The 24,811-nt window shown below is 37.9% G+C and overlaps 1 protein-coding gene across 13 annotated transcripts in view; it reads left to right on the top strand.

Annotated features, from left to right (window-relative positions):
• The window catches only part of LOC143039374 (uncharacterized), a 1,426,499-nt gene that overhangs the window by 547,908 nt on the left and 853,780 nt on the right, over positions 1-24,811 (top strand). For all 13 annotated transcript variants that reach the window (XM_076209287.1, XM_076209284.1, XM_076209291.1 and 10 more), the window contains one exon: positions 13,856-14,125. In XM_076209287.1, coding sequence (XP_076065402.1) covers positions 13,856-14,125 — 270 coding nt within the window. The remainder of the gene's footprint in view (positions 1-13,855; positions 14,126-24,811) is intronic.

Below are 24,811 nucleotides of genomic sequence, written 5' to 3'. Positions count from 1 at the left end.
AAGACATATTTGAAAAAGTAGGTAACTTGGCAAGGAGTGAGAAGTACAATAAGATATGGATAAAAAGGAAAATGAGTATTGAGGAATTAGAAAAAGAAAAGACACTAAGAGATGAAGCAAAGGGAAAAAATGCGAAGAGAACGGAGACCAAAAGCAAGGAATTCTTTTGGAGAGTAATCGACATGAGACTGAGGAAATGGTACATCAAAATGGGCAAACCAAAGACAAAAAAAAAAAAAAAAAAAAAAAAAAAAATGGAGAAAGAAGAAAATTGAAAGTGGCCTATATCAACAGCGAGGGATTAATTTCAGGACTAAATGAACGTAATGATTACCTGTTAGAAGAAAAGCCAGACATAATGGGAATTGTGGAGACTAAACTATGGGATGAAATACCATCCATCCGTGTTGGACATGGACTATACAATTATTGGATTAAAAACAAAGACCAGTAACAGGTAGGAGGAATCAAGTTCTTGTCCAAGAAAAACATGAATGTGACAAATAGCGGAGGGCAAAGGTAATGTAGAACTGATCATGATAAAAGTCGAAGACAAGAACATGAAAAGTAGAAAGTTTGTGGTAACTTATGTGCCCCCAAAAATGAACGCTTGGAAAGAGAATGAGCAAACGAAAATGCTAGAAGATACAAGGCAATCATTAAATGAGATACTAATGGGCGGGGTTACTGTGAGTCCTCCTTATACAGCAATTCTTTATCCAGTAAATTCAGAGTTATGGTATTTGGTAATCACTACCCTTGATTTTATTTACAGTAAGAAAAATTCACAGATACGGTATCCGCTCATGTTTTGTTTACACCGTACCGTAGCACCACCATGCCGTGCGGCCACCACAACAATCAGTCTCTTCCCGTGTTTGCCTTTGAACACAAATTAAATCCTTACAGTGTGTTTTTTGTGGATATTATTATTACGACGCACAGTGATGCACCCATAATGGCCACAAAACGTTCTGCAGACACTGCTGGAGTTGAAAAGGCAAAGCAAAAGAGGAGTAGTCTGATATTGGAGGTAAAATTAAATATTTTGAAGAGGAAAGAGCAGGGAGAAGGTACGTCTGCCATAAGTTGAAACATGGGCCTAGCCCAGTCGACATTCTGGATGGTGTTGAAGAATCGTGAGGCTATAAAAAAAGCTGGGGAGAATGCAACGCATCTGCAGAGGAAATTGCTAACAAAACACCGTGAGCCAATAATGGATAAGATGGAAAGGTTGCTGCTTCTGACAGTGCAGATAACGAAGTGTTTGAGGGTTTTCAGCCTCCTGCCTCACCCTCATCTTTGTCTGCCTACTCAGCAAAAGATGAGTAAGGGCTGAGATCCCTACTGCCCCTTAGCCTAGGGAGGGACATCATCTGATAGAATATGTGGTGAGTGAAAGGTAAATAAAAATATTTTCTGTTTATTTCTTTTGAGCAGTACTTTATATTTTCTTATGTGACTATTTTCATATATTTTCATGTCTGTAGGGGTGACTTTCAACGTCCTGGAACACATATCCTGTTATTACATGTTATAATAGATTCGGTATATGGTAATTTCAATTTGCGGTAAGGTTTTCAGGAATGCATATGTACCATATAACAAGGACTTACTGTAATCTGGTAATTATGGGGGATTTAATTTGCCAAGAAATTTGTTGGGAGAACATGACAGTGAGAGCAGAAGACTTGTGGGGTAATGTACTACTGGACATGACCATGGAATATACAATGACTCAGTGGGTCAGTGAAAACACCAGATACAGAAATAATGAGCCGTCAAAACTAGATTTAATATTTATAGCAGAAACTGAAATTGTGGATAAAACCCAATACAAGACACCAATTGGAAAGTGACCATATACTTATTGAGACTAAACTAAAGGAAGAAATATTCAAGGAGAGAAATGAAAAGCATAGGAAACGAAGATTGATATACAACAAAATGGACTTTGCAAAACTAAAGAAATTCTTCTAGAATGCAAACTGGGAAAATTTTTTACATGGAAGAGACAAAAATGGAAGACAAATGGGATATCTTGATGGATAATTACAATGAAGGGGTGAATAGGCACGTACCAAGACAGAAGCTAGAGAGAGTGTACATTAAATGCTGGTTCAACAAAAGATGCAGTGAGGCAAAAGACAGAAGGGACAGAGCTTGGAAAAGATGGAGAAAAGAAAAAAACCCTGGAAAATGGCAGGTTTATATAAACTATAGAAACGAGTATGTTGTGAGAAGAGAGGAAAAAAGGATCCATGAGAAGGATATTATAGATAAATGCAAAGAGCAACCCAAGCTATTCTTTCAATACATGAATGGTAAACTTAAAAACAAACAGGAAATGATGAAACTATGCCAAGGGAATACAGAATACACAGAAGAATTAGAAACGGCCAAAGTTATGAATAATCACTTCAAATCTGTCTTCACTAGAGAGAAAGCACAATATTGGGATGAAGGTAATGAAAGGCGATCTCCCCCCATGAGCGAGATAACAATAACACAAAAAGAAATATTGGAACATCTATCAAACCTTGATGTCAGGAAATCACATGGCCCAGATGGATTTGCAAATTGGATTCTAAAAGAATGCAAAGAAGAACTAACGGACAAAATATATAACATAATAAGTTGCTCACTTAAAAAAGAAAAAATACTAAAAGACTGGAAAAATGCTAACATTGTACCAATATATAAAAAAGGAAACAAGGAAGAACCAACTAACTACAGGCCAGTCTCACTAACAAGCACTATAGTCAAAATTTGTGAGAAAATCATCAAGAATAGATGGGTAAAACACCTGAAAGACAATAATATAATAACCCCAAGACAATTTGGGTTCAGACAAGGAAGATCATGTACCACAAACTTAATGTGTTTCTACTCAAGATTAATAGACATAGTGCAAGAAAGGAATGGATGGGCTGACTATGCCTTCCTGGACTTACGGTACATAAAGCTTTTGACAAAGTACCACACAAAAAATTATTAAAAAGAACTGGAACATATAGGAGGGGTACAAGGGAACTTACTAAAATGGATGGAGGACTTCCTGATTGGTAGAAAGATGAGAGTAGTGCTCAGAGAAAAATATTTAAGTTGGAAAGAGGTGATCAGTGGAATACTGCAAGGATCTGTATTATCTCCAATAATGTTTGCTATTTATGTGAATGACATGGATGATGATGTGAAATGTTACATGAGCTTCTTTGCAGATGATGCCAAACTGTTATGGAAAGTAAAAACTGAAAATTATTGCAAATCACTGCAGGAAGACCTGAATAAGTATGGAACTTGAATCAGAAGTGGGAAGTGGACTTAAGGGGACTGGCTGGTCAAGAATCGATGAAAATTGGGGGAAAAAAATGAAAAACTGGGAAAAAAATTCTACATCTGCGTATGGCAATCGACAGTCTGTGTGCAGAGTATTTCATCAAAATTCACCTTATTTACGTAGTTATGGCAAATAAACCCCCTCCTCCCCCCAACTTGACCCCATCTCTGCCCTATGATACGTATTGGTCACTACAATATATATATTATTGCAATATATATATTATTGCAATAAAAAGCAATAATTAGCAATAAATAGCAATAATTTGTAATGATTGAGTACTATTGCTAGTGACTTCTGGCAACTCTGTCTCTGTACCAGAGGTTATATATAGACCCCAGAATGGGTAGATGCCTTAGAAAGCGATAAACAGTACACGAAAATTGAGTGATACGCTCCACTGCAAGCCACCATCACTCATCCTTTTGTCATTTGACAAGCTTTTATACAATTTTTGAGATGCCACGTCCTCGCAAGCAAACCAAACACCTTCAGGAAGCTAGGAAGAAGCAAGAATTACAAAGTAAGCAAGCTATGACACCCTAATGTAATAACCTGCCTAAAATGCAGGTGGGGACCAGGAGCCAGAAGACAGAAGATTATATGACTGGACATCAACATATATAACTACATATAAATAAATTTTATTCTAAATATTATCAACATTCAAGCCTAAAAAACTAAATAAGGAAATGCCATGATATCCCTTATTTATATTAGTATGTAGGGGTTCAAAGTTAGTGAAAACTTTGACGGCCCACATCTCAAAACCTAAGTTTTATACCTTCAAACTTCTACTCCATAACATCTTAATCAATTTCAATGAAAATTCACACATAATATGTCTAAATCTGCATGATTGATGAAATAGAAGTTTTTTTTTAATATCTGAAAGGGTTAATTTTTGCCAATTTATTTTTTCCCTATTTGAAGGGGGATGGGGTGGGAAAAAATATAAAAATTAAAATTACACAAACTAATTACTTTAACTGAAATTTCTCTCTATCAGTTTGAAGGTCTGGATAAGGTCCTTCCACCATATTAATTTCATTCATGTAGAGCAGTTATTATAGGAGGAGTAGCCATTTTAATATTATCAATTTTTTTTAAAGGGAGATGGGGGGGGGGGCAAAACATGAAAGGGTTGCAGATTATTTTTTTTGGGTTAGGAAAGATGTATATGGTGTCCTTAACTCCTGACATAAATTTCTGTGCAATAACCCAATTAATAAAGATTTTCATCTTTTGATCAGCCGGTCCCCTTAAATACAAACAAGTGTAGCATAATGGAGTTCGGAAACAAAAATAGAATATCAGGACAATATAAAATTGGAACCAAGGAGGTAAAGCAGGAGAGATCCGAAAATGGTTTGGGTGTAATTATCTCAAACGACTTTTCCTATGATAAACAGATAAACAAAATTGTCAGAGAATCTTATAATTTGCTAAGATCAATAAAAGTGGCATTTACATATTTGGACGAAGAAATGATTAACCTCTTCACTACGGGGCACATCGCACGTCTGGCAGCATTAGCTGCCCGACGTGCGATGTTGCGTCATAATCGCATTATAAAAAATAAAGTCAGTGCTTAATCGTTCGTTCTCTTTCACCCATGCATTTTGACAACCATAGAAAACTGATGAAGCCAGTTTAGAGAGAATGAAAATTACGTAGGTACGACTACAATAAATATAATCAAGATGGCGACGTTGGCAACATCGAGTACCCACTTGCTCCTCATGCCGCCTACGTAGGCGTCACCTTATGGAAGTGGTTAAAAAAATATTGGTCACACTGATAAGGCCTAGACTAGAATATGCGGCGACATTATAGTCACCCAGTACCAAAAAGAATATAAAGAAAATAGAAAGAATCTAGAGAGCAGAAACAAAAATGGCACCTGCACTTGCAAACTTATCATATGAGGAGAGATTGGCTAAACTGGAGTTACCGACTCTGAAGCAAAGAAGAGAGAGAGATGATCTACTGACCCTCTACAGAATCATGAAGGGCACAGAAATACTTGATAGAGAGGACTTGTTACACTGGGACAAGAGAAGCACAAGAGGACATGGAAAAAAAAAAAAAAAAAACATAGCTACAGAAGGGATCTGAAGAAAAAGTTTTCCACATAGAGTGGTGGACACTTGGAACAAACTGGACAATGAAATAGTATGCACAAAAACCATTCATGAGTTTAAGATCAAACTAGACACTGCGAGATACAAAAGTGGGACACCACAAGTGTAGCTCCCCATCCCGCAAAATACAACTAGGTAAATACAATTAGGTAAATACAATCTGCCCATCCATCCCTTTCTTGAATTATTTCTATTAGCCTCAAGTAAAAGAATATTAAGTTTGTGGCACATGATCTTCTGCAACTAAATCCAAATTGTTTTGGATTTGTATTTTGTTCTCCAAATGATTAATCCATCTACTTTTGATAACTTTTTTATGTATTTTTGCTATCATACTTGTAAGGGAGACTGGTCTATAGTTGGTTGGATTTTCTTTGTCCCCTCCATTGTATATTGGTACAATATTTGCATTTTTCCAATTTTGTGGTACTTTTCCTTCTTTGAGTGAGAAATCAGTTATCTTGTGTATTTTATCTGTTATTTCTTCTATACATTCTTTCAATTTCCAATTTTCAATTCCATCTGGGCTGTGTGACTTACTGACATCAAGGTTTTTTATTTGTTCCCTTATTTTTTCTGTGTCACTGTTATTTCTTTCATTGCAAGGGATCTTTCTCTCTATCCTTCATCTCAGTTTTGTGAGCCTTCAATTTTGAATGCAGATTTAAAATGTTTGATCATAATTTCAGCAGTTTCTACATCTTATATATATTCTTTATTTCCTTCGCACAGTTTCACCATTATGTGTTTGTCTTTTAGTTTGTCTTTTACATATCTGTAGAATAATTTAGGTTGGCCCTTACATTTTCCTATTATGTCTTTTTCATAGTTTATTTTTTCTTCCGTGCATTTTTTACATATACATTTCTTAGTTTGATATATATTTGCCATTTGGTAATTTTTTGTCTTTTTTCCTCCTTTTCCAGGCTTTGTCTCTATCTTTAGCATCACTACACTTTTTGTTATACCAACACCTTATATATACCCCTTTTTGTTTGCATAGTAGTTTATGGTATCAAAGAAAAACAATGTACCTAGATACCAAAGAGAGAAGAGAAAGAAATTGCAAAAGAAATTATGAAAGAGATACAAGAGGAGGGACAAATAATGGACAATAGAAGTACATGTACATAGGATGGGACAATACTCTAAAGAAAAAAAATGTAGACTAAAAATCAAACTGAGGTTTCAAGTGATAGCAAAAGTACTATAAAAACAGTAAAGCTGGCAAATACTAAAAATTACAAAAATGTATGGAAAAAAATAATGAGTGGTGAGGAAAAAGAGGGAAAAGACACTAAGAAACGAAGCAAATGAAAGAAGAACAGAGACCAAAAAGATTTTTTTTTTTTTTTTTTTTTTTTTTTTTTGAGAGAGTACTAGACCTGAAAGTAAATGTAATAAACAGAAACAGAAAAGGAGGAGAAAGAAAGAAAAAAAAAATAGCCTATACCAACATGGCATGATTTCAGGACTAAACCATTTGGTAATAGAGAAACCAGACATAATGGGAATTGTGGAGACTAAATTAAAAGGTCCATTACCACCTAATACTGTGGGACAAGGTTTATACAACCATTGGATAAAAAATAGAAAGGAAAAAACAGGGTGGAGTCATGTTTTTGACCAAGAAAGGCTTAAATGTGACAAAGATAATAGAAGGTAAAAATGTGGAATTCAGTATGATTAAAGTTGAAAAAATTGACACGAAAAGTAGAAAATTTGTAGTAATATATGTGCCACCAAAACCATACTCTTAGACATTGATCATTCCAAAATGTTGGAAGACACAAAGCATGCATTAATTGAATTACTGAAAGGAGGAAACAGTAATTGTGGATGAATTTAAATCAAAAGAAATATGTTGGGAAGACATGACATTGAAAGGTGGAGAAGACCTTTGGGGAAATATACTACTTGATATGACCATTGAATATACAATGACTCAATGGGTAAAGGAAAATACCAGATATAGAAAGGAAGAACCATAGAGACTAGATTCAATATTTATGTTAGAGCCTGAAATTGTGGATAAAATGAAATACAGGACACAAATTGGGAAAAGTGACCACATACTAATAGAGTTTGAACTGAAAGAACAAATTGATTTGAGAAGAAATGAGAAACATAGAAAAGGAAGACTAATGTATAACAAAATGGATTTTCAGAAACTGAAAATTCTTTCAAAATGTAAATTGAGAAAACTTAAATGAAGAAACTTGCCTAACTGTGTAGAGAGAGAGAATTATTCCCCACAATGAAAGAAATAATCGTAACACAAAAGGAAATCAGTGACCAAATTAAAACCCTTGATGTCAGAAATCACATGGCCCAGACAGAATTGCAAACTGGATACTGAAAGAATGTATGGAAGAATTAACTGACAAAATATATATAATTAAATTCTCACTTAAAGAAGGAAAAGTGCCATTGGACTGGAAGTAGGCAAACATCGTACCAATTTACAACTACAGGCCGGTCTCACTAACAAGCACAATAGCAAAAATTTGTGAAAGAGTTGTCAAAAACAGATGGGTTAAACACCTGGAAGAAAAGTCTATACTGAATCCAAATCAATTTGGATTCAGACAAGGGAGATCATGTACAACAAATTTTATCTGCTTCTACTCAAGATTAATAGACATAATACAAGAAAGAGATGGGTGGGTGGACTGTGCTTTTCTGGACTTGCAAAAGGCATTCGATAAGGTACCACATAAGAAACTTATAAAGAAGATAGAGTCAAAAGGTGGCATCAGAGGTAAATTATTGAAATGGATGAAAGCCTTCCTGATTGAGAGGAAAATGAGAATTGTAATTAGAGAAAAATTCTCTGGGAAGAAGTAAAAAGCAGTGTCCCACAAGGATCAGTACTGGCCCCGATCATGTTCGCCATATACATTAATGACATGAATGAAGGTGTGGAGTGCTATATGAATTTCTTTGCAGATGATGCAAAATTACTAAAGAAGGTAAAAACGGAAGAGGACTGCAACTCATTGCAACAAGATCTGGACACGATCTGGAATTGGACTCAAAAGTGGGAAGTAAAATTTAATATAAAGAAATGCAGTATAATGGAATTTGGAAAGAGTAAAAACAGAATATCAAAAGATTACAGAATTGGGGAAGAAAAAGTAAAAAAAGCAAACTCGGAAAAAGATCTTGGAGTGATGATTGGAAAGGACATGAAACCAGATAAGCATATAAATAAAATATTCAGAGAAACCTACAATTTATTGAGGTCAATCAAAGTGGCATTTGCTTATTTGGATGAAGAAATGATAAAGAAAATACTAACTACACTAATAAGACCAAAACTTGAGTATGCAGCATTACTTTGGACACCCAGTACCAAAAAGAATATTAAGAAGCTAGAAAGAATGCAAAGAGCGACAACCAAACTAGCACCGACTCTCACCGAAGTAACATATGAGCAAAGCCTGTCCAAATTGAATCTACCAACTTTGGAACAAAGAAGGGAAAGAGGAGATTTGCTGACTACAGAATAATGAAAGGAATGGAAGTTTTAGACAGGAACAACTTGTTAGCGTGGGACAACGGTAAAACGAGAGGACATGGAGAAAAACTGAAAAAGGACAGTTATAGAAAAAAATTGAAAAGGAACAGCTTCCCACACAGAGCAATAAATACATGGAACAAATTAGACAATGAAACAGTATGTGCAAACACTATACAAGATTTTAAGATAAAACTTGATGCGGAGAGATACAAAGACGGGTCACCACGAGCATAGCTCCCTTCCCGTATATTACAACTAGTTAAATACAACTAGGTAAATACAAAAGGAAATAATGGAGCAATTAACAAACCTTGATGTTAGAAAATTGTATGGCTTGGTATGGAATTGCAAACTGGATACTGTACTAAATGTAAAAAAGAAATAATGGACAAAATGTATAACATAAGTTGCTCACTTAAAGAAGGAAAAATACCAAAAGACTGGAAAAATGCCAACATTGTACCAATATATAAAGGAGGAAACAAGGAAGAACCAACTAATTACAGACTGGTCTCACTAACAAGCACTGTAGCCAAAATTTGTGAGAAAATTATCAAGAATAGATGGGTAAAACACCTGGAAGAAAATAATATAATAAACCCAAGACAATTTGGGTTCAGACAGGGAAGATCATGTACCACAAATTTAATCTGTTTTTACTCAAGACTAATAGATATAATACAAGAAATGGATGGATGGGCTGATTGTGCTTTCTTGGACTTACAAAAAGCCTTTGTCAAGGTACTACACAAAAAATTATTTAGAAAATTGGAAAACATAGGAGGGATACAATGCAACCTACTAAATTGGATGGAGGACTTCCTGAATGGTAGAAAGGTGAGGGTACTAGTCAGAGAAAAATATTCAGGTTGAAAGGAGGAGTTCCGCAAGGATCTGTATTGGCTCCAATAATGTTTGCTATGTATGTGAATGACATGGTTGATGATGTGCAATGTTACATGAGCTTCTTTCCAGACAGTGCTAAACTGTTGAGAAAAGTGTATACAAAAATGGATTGTGAATCACTACAGGGAGACCTGAACAAGGTTTGGAAATGGAGTCCGAAATTGGAAGTGGACTTCAACATTAAGAAATGTAGCATTATGTAGTTTGGGAAAAAGTAAAAATAGAATATCAGGACAATATACAATTAGAACTAAGGAGGTAAAGAAAGTGGGATCTGAAAAAGATCTGGGAGTAATTATCTCAAATCACTTGGCCTCTGGTAAACAGATAAACAAAATTGTCAGAGAAACCTATAGCTTGCTAAGATCAATAAAAGTGGCATTTACCTTTTTGGACAAAGAAATTATTTAAAAATTATTAGTCACACTTATAAGGCCTAGACTGTTATATGCGGTGACATTATGGTCACCCAGTACCAAAAAGAATATAAAGAAAATTTAAAGAATCCAGAGAGCAACCATAAAAATGTCTCCAGCACTTTCAAACTTGTTATATGAAGAGAGACTGGCAAAATTGAAGTTACCAACTTTGGAGCAAAAAAGAGAGGCCTACTGACCATCTATAGAATCATAAAGGGTACAGAAATACTTGATAGAGAGGTCTTGTTAAATTGGGATAAGAGAAACACAAGAGGACATGGAAAGAAACTCAAAAAGGTACTCGTAGTTATAGAAGAGATCTGAAGAAGGACAGTTTTCCACACAGAGTGGTGGACACTTGGAACAAACTGGATGAAACAATAGTGTGTGCAAATACCATACATGAATGTAAGAGCAAACTAGACACTGTGATATATAAAGGAGGGACACCACAAGTGTAGCTCCCCTTCCTATAAGATACAACTAGGTAAATACAACTAAGTAAATACAGTGGAAGAGACCGTAGCACATTTCCTGTTAGTTTGTCCTTTCTATACCCCTTGTCAGTTACTTTTACAGAGCAACATGCAGTCTGCCTATGTAAAGAACTTTAAATTGAAAGTTCTCTTATCAGGTGGTTGTTTCAAGCCTCATAGTCAGGATTTGATTTTGCTGTGTTGCCCATTTTATTGACTCTACTGGCTGCTTTTTGTAAAAGTTTCCCTGATGTTTGTATTTATTGGTATCCTGCACTGTAGATCTTGAACTTACTTGTTGTAGTCTAAAATATCTAACATATTAGTTGTACTGTTTCCCAATCCTTTCTTTTCCCAAGTTTTCCTTTGTTTTGTGTCTCCTTTCCCATCCTGGTCCTTGGCTTCTACCAAAATATTTCATAACCACCATCTATTATACTTATCCTTTGTGACTGCTCTGTATTGTCTTGGCATCTGTGTATATACAAGACCCAAAGTCACTGCCTGTCTCTTGTCTGATTCTACAAGGTTGGATTCTTCAGAATAAACATTACTGCATCCTCAGATACCTCAAGGTCCTCTATTTGAATCCTCTTTTGCTTTAACATTGACTTAAAAATCTGAAGGAGAAGAAGACCTGTCTTTGGATGAGCCACACGTACTGCACACACCTTATGTCCCTGGAAATACAACCATTCTATAATGACTGCTTAGTCTTCCAAACAGCACAACATTTTGTAGTAATGTACCAGTCTGATGAGCCTGTGAAAGTGATACTTCCTCTGTTTCTTGGTAAGGATGGAATATTATTCATCTTGTAAATACTTGGAAAGGATGCCCTTTTCTTGGGACATGAGGTGCCAGTGTTCATAGAGAACACTTGTCTTTTAAAGAAATTGTAGTTCCACTATTGAATGTTTTCATTCTGATTATCTTACTAGTTCACCCCATCCCTAATTGCACTCTTATGTTTTAGATACCTTTTGATTACTTTTACCAAACCAAAATTTTATTTGTAATGTAAATGATTCAGCCTACCATCTTGGTCGCCCTTAATATTTTGTAGTGGTGCCATATGACCAAGAAGTTAGCACCATAAATGCTAAAAGGGATAGACTACTTTGACCCGAAATCTCTTGACGATTGATGAGAGGAATTTACGAGCTCATAAGAACAAAGGAAAGAAAGAATATATTTATAAAGGATATGAAGAAATATAATTTTCCATATAGATACATAAATACTTGTAATATATTAGATGATATAGCCCAAGCCCTAGCAATATATGAACTTAAATCTAAATATGATAATTGGAAAATAAGAATGTAGACCAATTTGGAACCAGATATGCATTTGATGCTAGGTAGGAGACAAGAACCCATGGGCATTGCTTCTATCCTGTATACTAAATTAGGTAAATATAACAAAAGGACTTTTCTCCTTTCTCTCCGTGCTTTACCCAACCCACCCCATTCAAAACTCCATATGTTATCCCTTCCATCTTAGCTCTGTGTGGACGAAGTGTCATCCTTTTCTCCAGCCCACCACTTGGATTGGAGGCAATGCAGCAAGACACTGGACCTCCAAAGAAGTGTCTAGCTGCTGAAACTGGTCTACCCCATTGTTGTAGTAAATGGTGACTCCACTCATCCACTCAAGAAAATACAGAGCAGACAAGGGGAAATCTCTTAGGGGTGTGTCATTTTCTCATCCATTCACAACCACTCTTCATTCACATGTATCTTGTCTCCCCCCTTCCCTGCTTGACAGACTGAATTCTCCTTTTACCCCATCCATCTACCTGATTGTCAGTCTTCTCTTCAAATTTACTATATCCACTTTTGCCTTCCACACTTTTTTTACTCATCTTTTTTTTTTAACTCATATTTTCCATATGCCCAAACCATCCCAGTATTATTTGATTAATCCTCTCTGCCAGCTCTCTTTCCAACCTTTCCTCCTTTCCCACTTTAGCCCTCTTTGTAACTCCTGCCATTCTTCTCAAACACTTCATCTGAAGTACATTTAGGTTTTCCTCTCAGGCTTCTTTAATTCCAAATCTTAGCTCCATACATTGTTGTGGACACAATCACCCCTTATCACTGATAAAGCCAAAACTGGAATGTGCAGTGCTGATATGGTCACCCAGTACAAAAAAAAAAATAAATAAAATAAAATAGAAAGAATACAAAGAGCAATGACAAAGATGGCCCCAACGCTTTCAAACTTAACATATCAACAAAGACTGGCCAAACTGGAATTGCTGACCCTGGAACAAAGAAGAGATCAAGGGGACCTACTAACCATCTACAGGATTATGAAAGAAAAGGAACATCTTGATAGAGAGGACTTGTTAAAGTGGGACAGAGGAAAAACAAGAGAACATGCAATGAAACTCAAAAAGGACAGCTACAGAAGAGACCTGAAAAAGAACAGCTTCCCACACAGAGTGATAGATATCTGGAACAAATTGGACAAAAAAATAATGTGTGCAAACACCATACAAGAATTTAAGAACAAATTTGATCTTGTGAGATACAAAAAAGGGACACCATGAGCATAGCTCCCCTTCCTGTAAAATACAACTAGGTAAATACAGTCGTCTCATTGTGTTCATCCTTAGACACTTATATTTCATGACGCTATTCACCTCCACCTTCACTCTTATCTTCTGCTGTATGTGACCCTGAATACTTAAAGTATCCACTGTCTCCAGTTTCTCTCATTTTAAACTTATTTCCAATTCATTGCCACCCTCTCCTTTTGTACATGTCACTTGACTTTTGCCTATATTTATTTTCATCTTTTTCTTCTCACTTGCTCTCCCAGTCCCCACCCACAACTGCTTCAGTTTCTCCTCTGACTGAGCTACATACATATTTACATATAATTATGGACATGTTTTTGTTTTTCTATTTTATTCTTAGCACCATATCAACTTAACCAAGTACCTTATCCATCCATGTGTTACTTCTTTTCAAGGTTTGAATTACATTTATAATTTGGAAATGTGTCTTTGTGAAAATGCATAGTACATACATTTACAGTGAGTGCACCAGATGGCCTGTCTTGGGAAGAATTAGGAAGGGTCCAACTGCAACCCAAAGTATACCAGCTTTTAGAGGTATGCGAGAAAGTGTCAGGCCCAACTCCATTCTTGATTCGTATTCAGTACACATCACCGAAGTTTCCTCATCGTGTACTTGTGCACTACATTGGTGACCCAAGGCCATATGTGTATAGTGATGCTGACACTATGATTGAAGATGATGAGTGTCTAAAGGTTGGCTCTGCAGTCCAAGGAAATTCAAGAGAATGTAAGTAACTTAACCTGTTTTATTGATTTGATCTGACCCAAACATAATTTTTCTTATGGAGTTTTAGTAGTTTTGAAAGAATACCTGAAAGCAATAAAATTTGAGTTCAAAACAAGGTTTGATAAGGGGTGAGGGACTCAAAGGTAAATTAGGATCATAGAGTGCAATAAAAACAACTGTTTGATATACCACTGGATACATGATTAGTTTGAGATGAGACAGGTAACTGAATTTACTCTGAATACCACCTGAGGCAATATGCTATGTGGCTTCCCTGCAAAATGATGATACTTCTCACCATATTATTTTGTAAGTAGAGGAATTTTTATGAGGGATACCAAAGTGACATTATATTGGACTGATCTTTCTCTGTCCAATCAATCTATTGCCCCTGGTCTCTCTTGCAGAGGACCTGCAGCCATTAGGTAATCAGCAATAGCTTCCAGGCAGGTCCACAAGTCACTCAAGGAATATATATTGTATTGTTGTCTCCACAGGAAAGAATCGTAGTAGAGAGTTGATGGTGGAAATGTGTCTAGAAAGAGAGTTGATGATAGCAAATACAGTGTTTAGGAAGAAAGTCAAGCATAAATACACATGGGAGAGGGTGGTGGAGGGAAGGGTGGTAGATAGAGTGCTAATGGATTATGTAGTGGTAAATAGGATTATGATAGGAAGAGTTAAGGATGTACATGTGCTAAGGGGAGAGGGTGGGGGAATATCAGATCATTTTTTGGTGGAAGGTAAGCTGAGAGTGGAGGATAGATGGAGAAGGAGGAAAGGGACAAAAGGTAGGGAGGTTCTTAGAGTGAACTCCTTGAATGAAAAGGAAAAGGAGAAGGAGTACGAAAAGAAGCTGAAGTAGGAGTGGGAGGGAGTAAAGGATAGAGCAGAGATGGGTGTGGAGGAGGAATGGGGATGGTTCAAGGAGGGAGTCTTAAAGTGTGCAAGGATGGTGTGTGGAACAAGAAGGACAGGGGGAAATAGAAGAAAGGGTAGTGAATGGTGGGATGAGGAAACAAAGAAGGTTGTAGAAGAGAAGAAGCGAGCTTTCACAGATTGGTTACAAAAGAGGACAGGGGAGTCATATGAGACGTACAAAGAAAAGAAAAGAGAAGTAAAGAAAAAGGTAAAGGAGGCAAAGAGGAGAGCAGATGTGAAATGGGGTAGGAGTATGACAGAAAATTTTGAAAGTAATAAAAAGATGTTTTGGAAAGAAATTAAGAGAGGAAGAGGAGGCGAATCAAGTAGGGAAGAAAAGGTAAAAGGTACAGATGGAGAGATGATAATGGAAGAGATGGCAGTGAGGGGAAGATGGGCAGAATATTTTAGGGAGTTGCTGAATGTGAAGGAGGATAGGGAAGGAAAGATAGCTGCAGTGGGAAATGCGAAGAAAATGAGAGTGATGAGTGAGGAGAATGGAGGAGAAATAAGGAAGGATGAGGTGAAGGCAGTTGTAAAGATGATGAAAGCAGGTAAGGCACCTGGTCTGGATGGATGTCATGCAGAATGTCTGAAAAAGGGAGGTTCAGTGATGGTGGACTGGTTGGTGAGGTTATTTAATGTTTGCTGGAGAGAGGGTAGAGTACCGGAGGACTGGAGTAGTGCCTGTATAGTTCCTCTTTACAAGGGAAAAGGGGACAAGTGTGAATGTAGTAATTTCAGAGGGATTAGCCTGTTGAGTGTAGTAGGGAAGGCTTATGGGAGGATCTTAATTGAGAGGATTAGGAGAGGAACAGGAGTAATTGGTGAGGAACAGTGTGGATTTAGGACGGGTAGAGGTTGTGTAGATCAGATCTTTGTGGTAAGACAGATATGTGAGAAAGCTATAGGAAAGGGGAAGGATGTTTTTTGGGCTTTTATGGATCTGGAAAAAGCTTATGATAGGGTAGACAGAAAGGCACTGTGGGAGGTTATGCAGATTTATGGGATAGGAGGAAAGCTTTTGGGAGCTGTCAAGAGTTTTTATGAGAGTAGTAGAGCATGTGTTAGGATTAGAAATGGAGAGAGTGAGTGGTTTGAAGTAAAGGTGGGACTTCGTCAAGGATGCGTTATGTCGCCCTGGCTGTTCAACTTATACATGGATGGGGTGGTGCGAGAGGTGAATGCTAGGGTAGTGAGTCAGGGATTGGAGATGGTTAAAGAAAATGGAGAAAAGTGGGAGGTGAGCCAGCTGTTGTTTGCGGACGACACTGCGCTTGTGGCAGGGTCAGAGGAGGGATTGAGGAAGCTGGTGGCAGAGTTTGGGAGAGTATGTGATAGAAGAAAGCTAAAGATAAATGTGGGTAAAAGTAAGGTGGTTAAAGTGGCAGTAGACTGGAAGTGAACATTAAGGGGGAGCGACTGGAGGAAGTGGATAGTTTTAGATACTTGGGTGCAAGTGTAGCAGGAAAAGGTGGAGTGAAGGTGGAGGTAGAATGTAGATTGAGAGAAGCGAGTAAATGCCTTGGTGGTTTAAAGAGTGTAATGAGGAATAGACATTTGGGAATGGATGCGAAGAGGAGACTGTATGAAGGAGTGATTGTGCCAACAGCACTGTATGGGGCAGAAACGTGGAACATAAGAGAAGAAGAGAGAAGGAGTTTGAATGTGTTTGAGATGAGGTGTCTGAGAAGTATGGTGGGGGTTACTAGGCTGGATAGAGTGAGAAATGAGGAGGTGAGGAGGAGAACAGGGGTGAAAAAGGATTTGGGAGATAGGGTTGATGAAAGAATATTAGGATGGTTTGGACACATGGAAAGAATGAGTGAAGAAAGACTAGTAAAAGAGGTATGGAAGGCAGATGTGGAGGGAGTGAACATGAGGGGACGTCCTAGGACGAGGTGGATGGATGGGGTGAAGGGGGCTTTGGGGAAGAGGGGAATGTCTGTTGAGGAAGGAAGGGAGAGGACGGAAGACAGAGGTGAGTGGAGAATGGTTGTATATGGATGATGTTGTGACTGCATGAGGAGGAATGGGTGGGGGGGTGGGGGGTTGGGTAGTATGTGTGAGTAAATTTTGACGCAGCCCGAAGGGATTTCTCCCCGTCCTCGCCTTATATGCAAAGGGGGACGGAGAGGGGGGGTCGCCGATTAAATGAAGCGGCCTTGCTGTGGATGTGCTGTGTCTTGCGACACTGCTTCTGACCCAGGGCGGTGGGCAGGATGCAGGGATGACCCGTCATCCAGGAGGTGCTCAGATGAGAGGAAGGGTGGGAGGGGTGTGGAGGGTATTTAGGGATGAAATGGGTGGGAGTGTTTTTATGCCTTTCCCTTTTTGGCTACCTCCCTTGGAAGGGGGAAAAAGCCGTGGTATATGTATGTATGTATTGTTGTCTAGGACTTATTAGTGTGGAGGATTGTAGTATGAGGTGTTCTAAGCCCAGTGTGTCTCTGTGTGGTGGTTGCATCTAGGGCAGTTTGAATTTGTGGCCAGGCCTTTTCAGTGTTGGTACTGTTTTAATGCTAGATGGAGTGCAAGTATGTCAGTGTGGTCTTTATTAGGTTTGGGAGGATTATTTTCTGTGGGGTTTATGTCTGGGAGTTGTTGGAGTATTAATATGGTGGTCTGTTTTGAAAGGCTTGTTTAGTGATCCAAGTGTGAGTGCATTTTTGTTTGGTATAGGTGGTAGGCTGTTATAAATGTTTGAATTGTATCCTGCTTTTTTTTCCTATGTGTTGGAAAACACCACAAACAGAATTTGTGGGGTGGTGGTTAACAGTGGTATACTACTCAAACATCTTTAACAACCTACTACCTATACCTCAGAAAACATCCACACAAAGACACATTCACTTGGTTATTGTTGTTGTCATTCCCTAGACTGTCTGTCTGAGCAGTCCCGTCTCCCCAAGGAAGGCCACAGCCGAAACTGGGTTTTCCCACAAATCCTTTATAGAGTGTATGTTGTGTTGTTTGCGTGCATGATTGTGTATAATGCAGTCTTCCATTATGTGTTGTATGGTATGGGGTGAAGTGTTACATCCTGGGCAGCTGTTCACAACACGGTCGTCCAGCCTCTTCTGGTAGCTTAGAAGTGCTGGGTGGTGACCGCATCGCAGTCTGGCCAAGTGGACTCTGTCCTTTCGTGGGAGAGAGGATTCAGAAGGGTGGATATCAGGGGGTCTGGCATGCAGCAGTGTGTTGTTTTTCAGTGTGTTAATGGAGCGGTGAGTGATATGATTATGAATATGTTTCCGGAGGCTGGTATTTGGTGGTTGTGGAGGAAGAGAAGAGAGTATCTGTGCGTAATAAAGGTCTTTGGGTGTAGTTTTAATGTTTCTTGGTGTGTGTGGGTGTTCTGCTATGTAGTGTAGTGGGTGTGATGTGTTTGTGGTGGCTGCAGCAAGTGTTTGTGTGCCTCTCATGTTGAGGTGGTAGGAGTGGGTGCATGCCTCTGACTTGGCTACCTCTCTTATACGGGGGAAGAAACCCATTTTATATTGAGAGATAGTTTGTGGTGTTGATGGTACTTGTGAAAAATAGTGTGAAGACTGTGTGGTGTTTAGGATTCTGGTATAGAATTGTATTCCTGTAATTTTCATATGGTGTTCTATGAGGATGATTTTGGTATCTGTACAGTATATACAGTAGGTGTCTAATTGGGGTGGTTTTCGTGCACCAATTATTACTCTGCACTCCATTCTACAGTGTTTGTAAATTGTTTGTATTCAATTTGCTGACTATCAGGAACCATGCTGTATTTCCCTGTACAATAGAATCCTGTCATAATGGCACACTCGGGACTGCAACTGTACCGAGAAAGACAAAATTCCATTATTGTGAGGCTTACTCTTAGCAATGTCCAAGAATTCATGCTACATACATTTACAAGCATTAAATATGAAATACATGATAAATAGGAAGAAAATAAGTAACAAATGATGGAATATACAACATTAGAAGGCATTACTGAACCATTTGTTCAGTAATACAATACTTACAAAGTACGGTTGTAGGTGAAGTACAGTACAGCAGGTTGTAGGTGTGGCAGTGTACACCTATACTGTGTACTATACAATATAGGCTACATCTATATCCAGATACAGTATGGACAGTTTTGGGTACAGTATCCAGTATAGTTAATGACGGTATAGTAAAATGTTAATCATTAAATCAAGGCATGAATATTCATTTCTTTTTTTCTATTTCTTTTTTGCTTTGTATTTTTTCTTGTTTTCTGGTTTTATGTATTTACCTAGTTGTATTTTACGGGAAGGGGAGCTACGCTCATGGTGTCCCGCCTTTGTATCTTACAGTGTCTAGTTTGCTGTTAAATTCGTGCATGGTTTATGCACACACTATTTTTTCATCCAGTTTGTTCCTAGTGTGGAAAACTGTTCTTCCTCAGATCTCTTTTATAACTATTCTTTTTTAGTTTCTTTCTATGTCCTCTTGTGTTTCTATTGTCCCAATTTAGTAAGCCCTTTCTATCAAGTATTTCCATGCCTTTCATGATTCTATGGGTGGTCAGTAAGTCGCCTGTTTTCTTTGTTCCAAAGTCAGTAACTTCAATTTAGCCAGTCTCTTTTCACATGACAAGTTTGAAAGTGCTGGAGCCATTTTTGTGGTTGCTCTCTGGATTCTTTCAATTTTCTTCATATTCTTTTTGGTACTGGGTGACCATAATGTCACAGCATACTCCAGTGTAGGCCTTATTAATGTGACTAATATTTTTTTAAATAATTTCTTCAACCAAATAGGTAAATGCCCATTTTTATTGATCTAGCAAGTTATAGGTTTCTCTGACAATTTTGTTTATTTGTTTATCAGAGGACAAGTCATTTGAGATCATTACTCCCAGGTCTTTTTCAGATCCCACTTTCTTTACCTCCTTAGTTCTAATTGTATACATACATATACCAAAGCTTTTTCCCCCTTACAAGGGAGGTAGCCAAAAAGAAAAAGGCATAAAAACCATTCCTGCCCATTTCATCCCTAAACACGCTCCACTCCCCTCCACCCTCCACCTGGATGACGGGTCATCCCTGCACCTTGTCCACTGCCCTAGGTTAGAGGCAGTGTTGCAAGATACAGCACATCCACAGCAAGGCTGCTTCATTAAATTGGTGACCCCCCCCCCCTCTCTGTCCCCCCTGCAAAAAAGGAGAGGACGGGGAGAAATCCCTTCAGGCTGCGTCAAATTTTCCTCACACATACTACCTCAACCCCCATCCCCCCACCCATTCCACCTCATACATCACAACATCATCCATATACAACCATTCTCCATTCACCCCTGTCTTCTGTCCTTTCCCGTCCTTCCTCAACAGACATTCCCATCTTCCCCAAAGCCCCCTTCACCCCATCCATCCATCTCATCCTAGGACGCCCCTTCATGTTCACTGCCTCCACATCTGCCTTCCATACCCCTTTTACTAGTCTTTCTTCACTCATTCTTTCTATGTGTCCAAACCATCCCAATTCTCTTTCATCAACCATATCTCCCAACTCCCTTACCACCCTTGTTCTCCTCCTCACCTCCTCATTTCTCACTCTATCCAGCCTTGTAACCCCCATCATACTTCTCAGACACCTCATCTCAAACACATTCAAACTCCTTCTCTCTTCCTCTCTTATGTTCCATGTTTCTGCCCCATACAGTGCTGTTGGCACAATCACTCCTTCATACAGTCTCCTATTAGCCTCCATTTCCAAATGAGGAGATTGTATGGAGTGATAGTGCTAACAGCACTGTATGGAGTAGAAACATGGAATTGTATATTGTCCTGATATTCTATTCTTACTTTTTCCTAACTCCATCATGCTACATTTCTTAATGTTAAAGTCCACTTCCCATTTCTGACTCCATTTCCAAACCTTGTTCAGGTCTCTCTGTAGTGATTCGCAGTCCATTCTGGTTTTCACTTTCCTCGACAGTTTAGTATTGTCTGCAAAGAAGCTCATGTAACATTCCACATCATCATCCATGTCATTCACATAAATAACGAACATTATTGGAGCCAAAACAGATCCTTGTGGAACTACTAATCACCTCCTTTCAATCTGAATACTTTTCTCTGAGTATTGTTCTCATTTTTCTGCCATGCAGGAAATCCTTCATCCATTTTAATAGGTTGCCTTGTATCCCTCCTGTGTTTTCAATTTTTTTTAAATAATTTTTTGTGTGGTACCTCAGTGTGTGTGTGACCTCAGTCCACTCCTCAAATTCATCAGCCTCTACATTAATCTTGCCACTTGACTCAGTCATATCTTGTATTGTTTTTCTTTGATTCTAAGCCACTGCAAACCCTTCAAATTCTCGCTCTGCATCAAACTGATTGTTGTCTTGGATCACCGTAAGCCATAACTTGTGCCAGGCATGATTCAGGGTCTTGCTCTTTACATTTTTCCATGCATCTGATGCAAAATATGTGGCATCCTTGATAGTGAATTTCCTCTGCACAGCCATAATATCACAGTCAGCATTTAGGACTAGCCTCATGAAATCTTATCTGTAATTTATTTCGAGATTTTGGATCATGCTGGTAACATTAGGGGGTAGATAAATTTTTAAGATGTTCCCACTGACAAGTTCTTTTGCTGAGGGATGGGTTCTGCAATTATCAAGGAACAGCACCACTTTCATATCTTCAGGTAGGCCTAATCTTTTTAGGTTTTCCTCATCAGCAGGAACAAAATTGTGATAAAACCACTCCTTGAAAATATCACAGGTCATCCATGCATTACCTTGATTATCATAGTGAACTGGGAGATGTGCAACATTCATTAAACAAATTGGATTCTTGAACTTGCCAATAATGAGCAACTTTATTCTGTGTTTCCCCAATGCATTGATGCAACACAGAAGGGTGATGCTGTCTATTTTATTTGAAATCTAGGGCTTCTGTTTCATTTTCACAAGCCAAAGTAGAATGTGGTTAACACCACAATAGGCCAGTCTCATCAGCATTATAGATTTGGTCTAGTGTCAGATTATACTTGGTGACAGTTTCCTTAAATGTGATTTTGTAGGCTTCAGCAGATTCAACATTGGTGTATTTCTGCTCACCACTCACATCTAGTACATGAATTCCATGCCTCGGTTTAAATCTATGAAGCATGCTATTTCTTGATATCAAGGTTCATTATTTGCTTTTACAAAGGATTACAAAGGCAGAGCAAGCTGACAGGAGACCTTTTGGCCCATATCTAGGTAGGATAAAAAAAAAAAAAAAGCATAATACTGATTAATAAATAAATAAATAAATAAAAACTATAATACATACATACCAATGGCTTTTTCCACCTTACACAGGGGATAGTCAAAAAGAAAAAGGCATAGAAACCACTCCCACCCATTTCATCCCCTACATATTCCACTCTCCTCCACCCTCCTCCCTCCCTCTTATCTTGGCAGCCCCTGGATGATGGGTCATCCCTGCATCCTGTCCACTGCCCTGGGTCAGAAGCAGTATCGCAAGACACAGCACATCCACAGTAAGGCCGTTCATAAACTTGGTGACCCTCCCTCTCTGTACCCCCATGTAGAAAAGGAGAAGACAAGGAGAAATCCCTTCAGGCTGCGTACAATTTTTATCATACATACTTCCTCACCCCACATCCCCCACCCACTCCCCCTCATGCATCATAGCATCATCCATACACAAACCTTCTCCATTCACCTCTATCTTTTGTCCTCTTCCGTCCTTCCTTAACAGACATTCCTCTCTTTTGTAAAAACTATAATAATGTAAATAATAAATAAAATACATAGATAAATGCATAGGTATAGTTAAATAATAAGCAAACAGGTAAATAGTAAATAATAATAAATTGACATATAACTAATAATAAAAGATAAAACAGATAAATAATATAAAATAAATGGTAGTCATTACAGCATCTTGCTTAGGTGCTTATCTAAATGATTCTTGAAGCTTTGAACTGAACTACATTGCACTGCCTGTGCAGGAAATTTATTCCATTCATTGACTACATGGTTGGTGAAGCTGTTTCTACCCACTTCCAAATTAAATATATTTCCAGACAGTTTGAAACCATTGTTTCTTGTTGGATTCTCATTCAGTGTGAAAATTTTGTCACTTTTGATGTCAATTCCCTATAGAATCTTAAAGACCTGTATCAAATCACCTTGGAGTCTATGCTTTTTAAGGAAAACAGATTCATATGTTTTAGTTGATTTTCATATGATTTATTTTTTATATTTGGAATCAGTTTTGTGGCTTGCCGTTGTACTTTTTCCAATCTGTCAATGTCTTTAATGAGATTCAGTGACCATACAGAAACAGCATATTCCAAATATGAACAAACTAACAATTTATATAGCTTGTTAATGAATGATGGACTTTTGAAGTCAAAAGATCATGCAATCAGTCCTAGAATCTTATTTGCTTTTTCAGAGGCTGAAATACACTGCTTGGATGATTTGAGATCATGACTGATAATTATGCCAAGATCCTTTTTACTATCCACTTTTGTTAACGAATTTCCAAATAACTTGTAATCATACTGTTATTTTTACCTATGTGCATTACCTTGCATTTCTTTGTGTTAAATTTCATTAGTCACTTTTCAGACCATTGCTGTAATTTATCTAAATTATCTTGAATATCTAATTGGTTTAAGTGATCATTTGCCATTCCGCACAGTTTTGTATCATCAGCAAATTTGGAAGCAGTAGATTTTAGTCCATGGTCTATATCATTTATATATACTATGAATAGAAGTGACCCAAGAATGGAACCCTAAGGAACTCCACTTGTAAAATTTTTCCATCCAGAAGTTTTTCCATTTAAAACAACTCTCTGTTTTCGATCATTCAACCAGTTACTATTCCAACTTAATAGTCTACCACTTATTCTGTGTAAAGCTAATTTACTTAGTCTTTTGTGTGGGACGGTATCAAAAGCTTTTGCAAAGTCTAGATATATTAAATCTATATTGTTTCTTTTATCATAATTCAAGATAAGTGTGTTGTAGGATTCGAGTAAGTTAGTCACGCAAGAATGTTTCTGCCTGAAACTATGCTGGCTATCATTTATCAAATAGTGACTTTCTAAATGATGTTCAATAGCATCTCTGATGATAGTTTCCATCATTTTTCTGATTGAAGTCAAGTTATTTAGATTCTTTTTGTCACCTTTTTTGAATATTGGAGTAATGTTAGCTAGTTTCCATTCTCTTGGGACATCTCCAGATATAATGGATTTCTTGAAAATGATTTTGTAAAGAAACAACAATCTCATTTTTCATTTCCTTTAACCCCTTCCATACGGTGCCGCACACGTAGGCGTCATGGGGAGCGAGTGTATTCGCGAGGCTGCCATATCGGCGTCTTGATTATATTTATTGTAGTCGCCCCTCCATAATGACATTCTTTCTAATTCTTTTGTAATCGCATTTTCTATGGTTATCAAAATTCACGGGTGAAGAGAGAACGATCGATATAAGCGGTGACTATATTTTATGATGCGAGTATTATTACGACACGTCGTACGGCTGGCATTGGCTGCTGCCACTGAGATCTAAGTCCATGACGCCTACGTGTGCGGCACCGTATGGAAGGGGTTAAGATTCTTGGATGCCAACTGTCAGGCCTTGGTGTTTTATTAACTTTGAAATTCTCTATACACCTTTTAATTTTTTCTTTTGTTGTATTTACCATTAATGAAGTGGCCTTGCTGTGGATGTGCTGTGTCTTGCGACACTGCTTTTAACCCAGGGCAGTGGACAAGATACAGGGAT

This window comes from Oratosquilla oratoria, chromosome 26, assembly GCF_046742065.1.
Source record: "Oratosquilla oratoria isolate Oo_2021 chromosome 26, ASM4674206v1, whole genome shotgun sequence".
Classification (NCBI taxonomy): Eukaryota; Metazoa; Arthropoda; class Malacostraca; order Stomatopoda; family Squillidae; genus Oratosquilla; species Oratosquilla oratoria.
The sequence above is the reverse complement of the archived record's forward strand: the minus strand, read 5'-3'. Positions and strand labels throughout refer to the sequence as shown.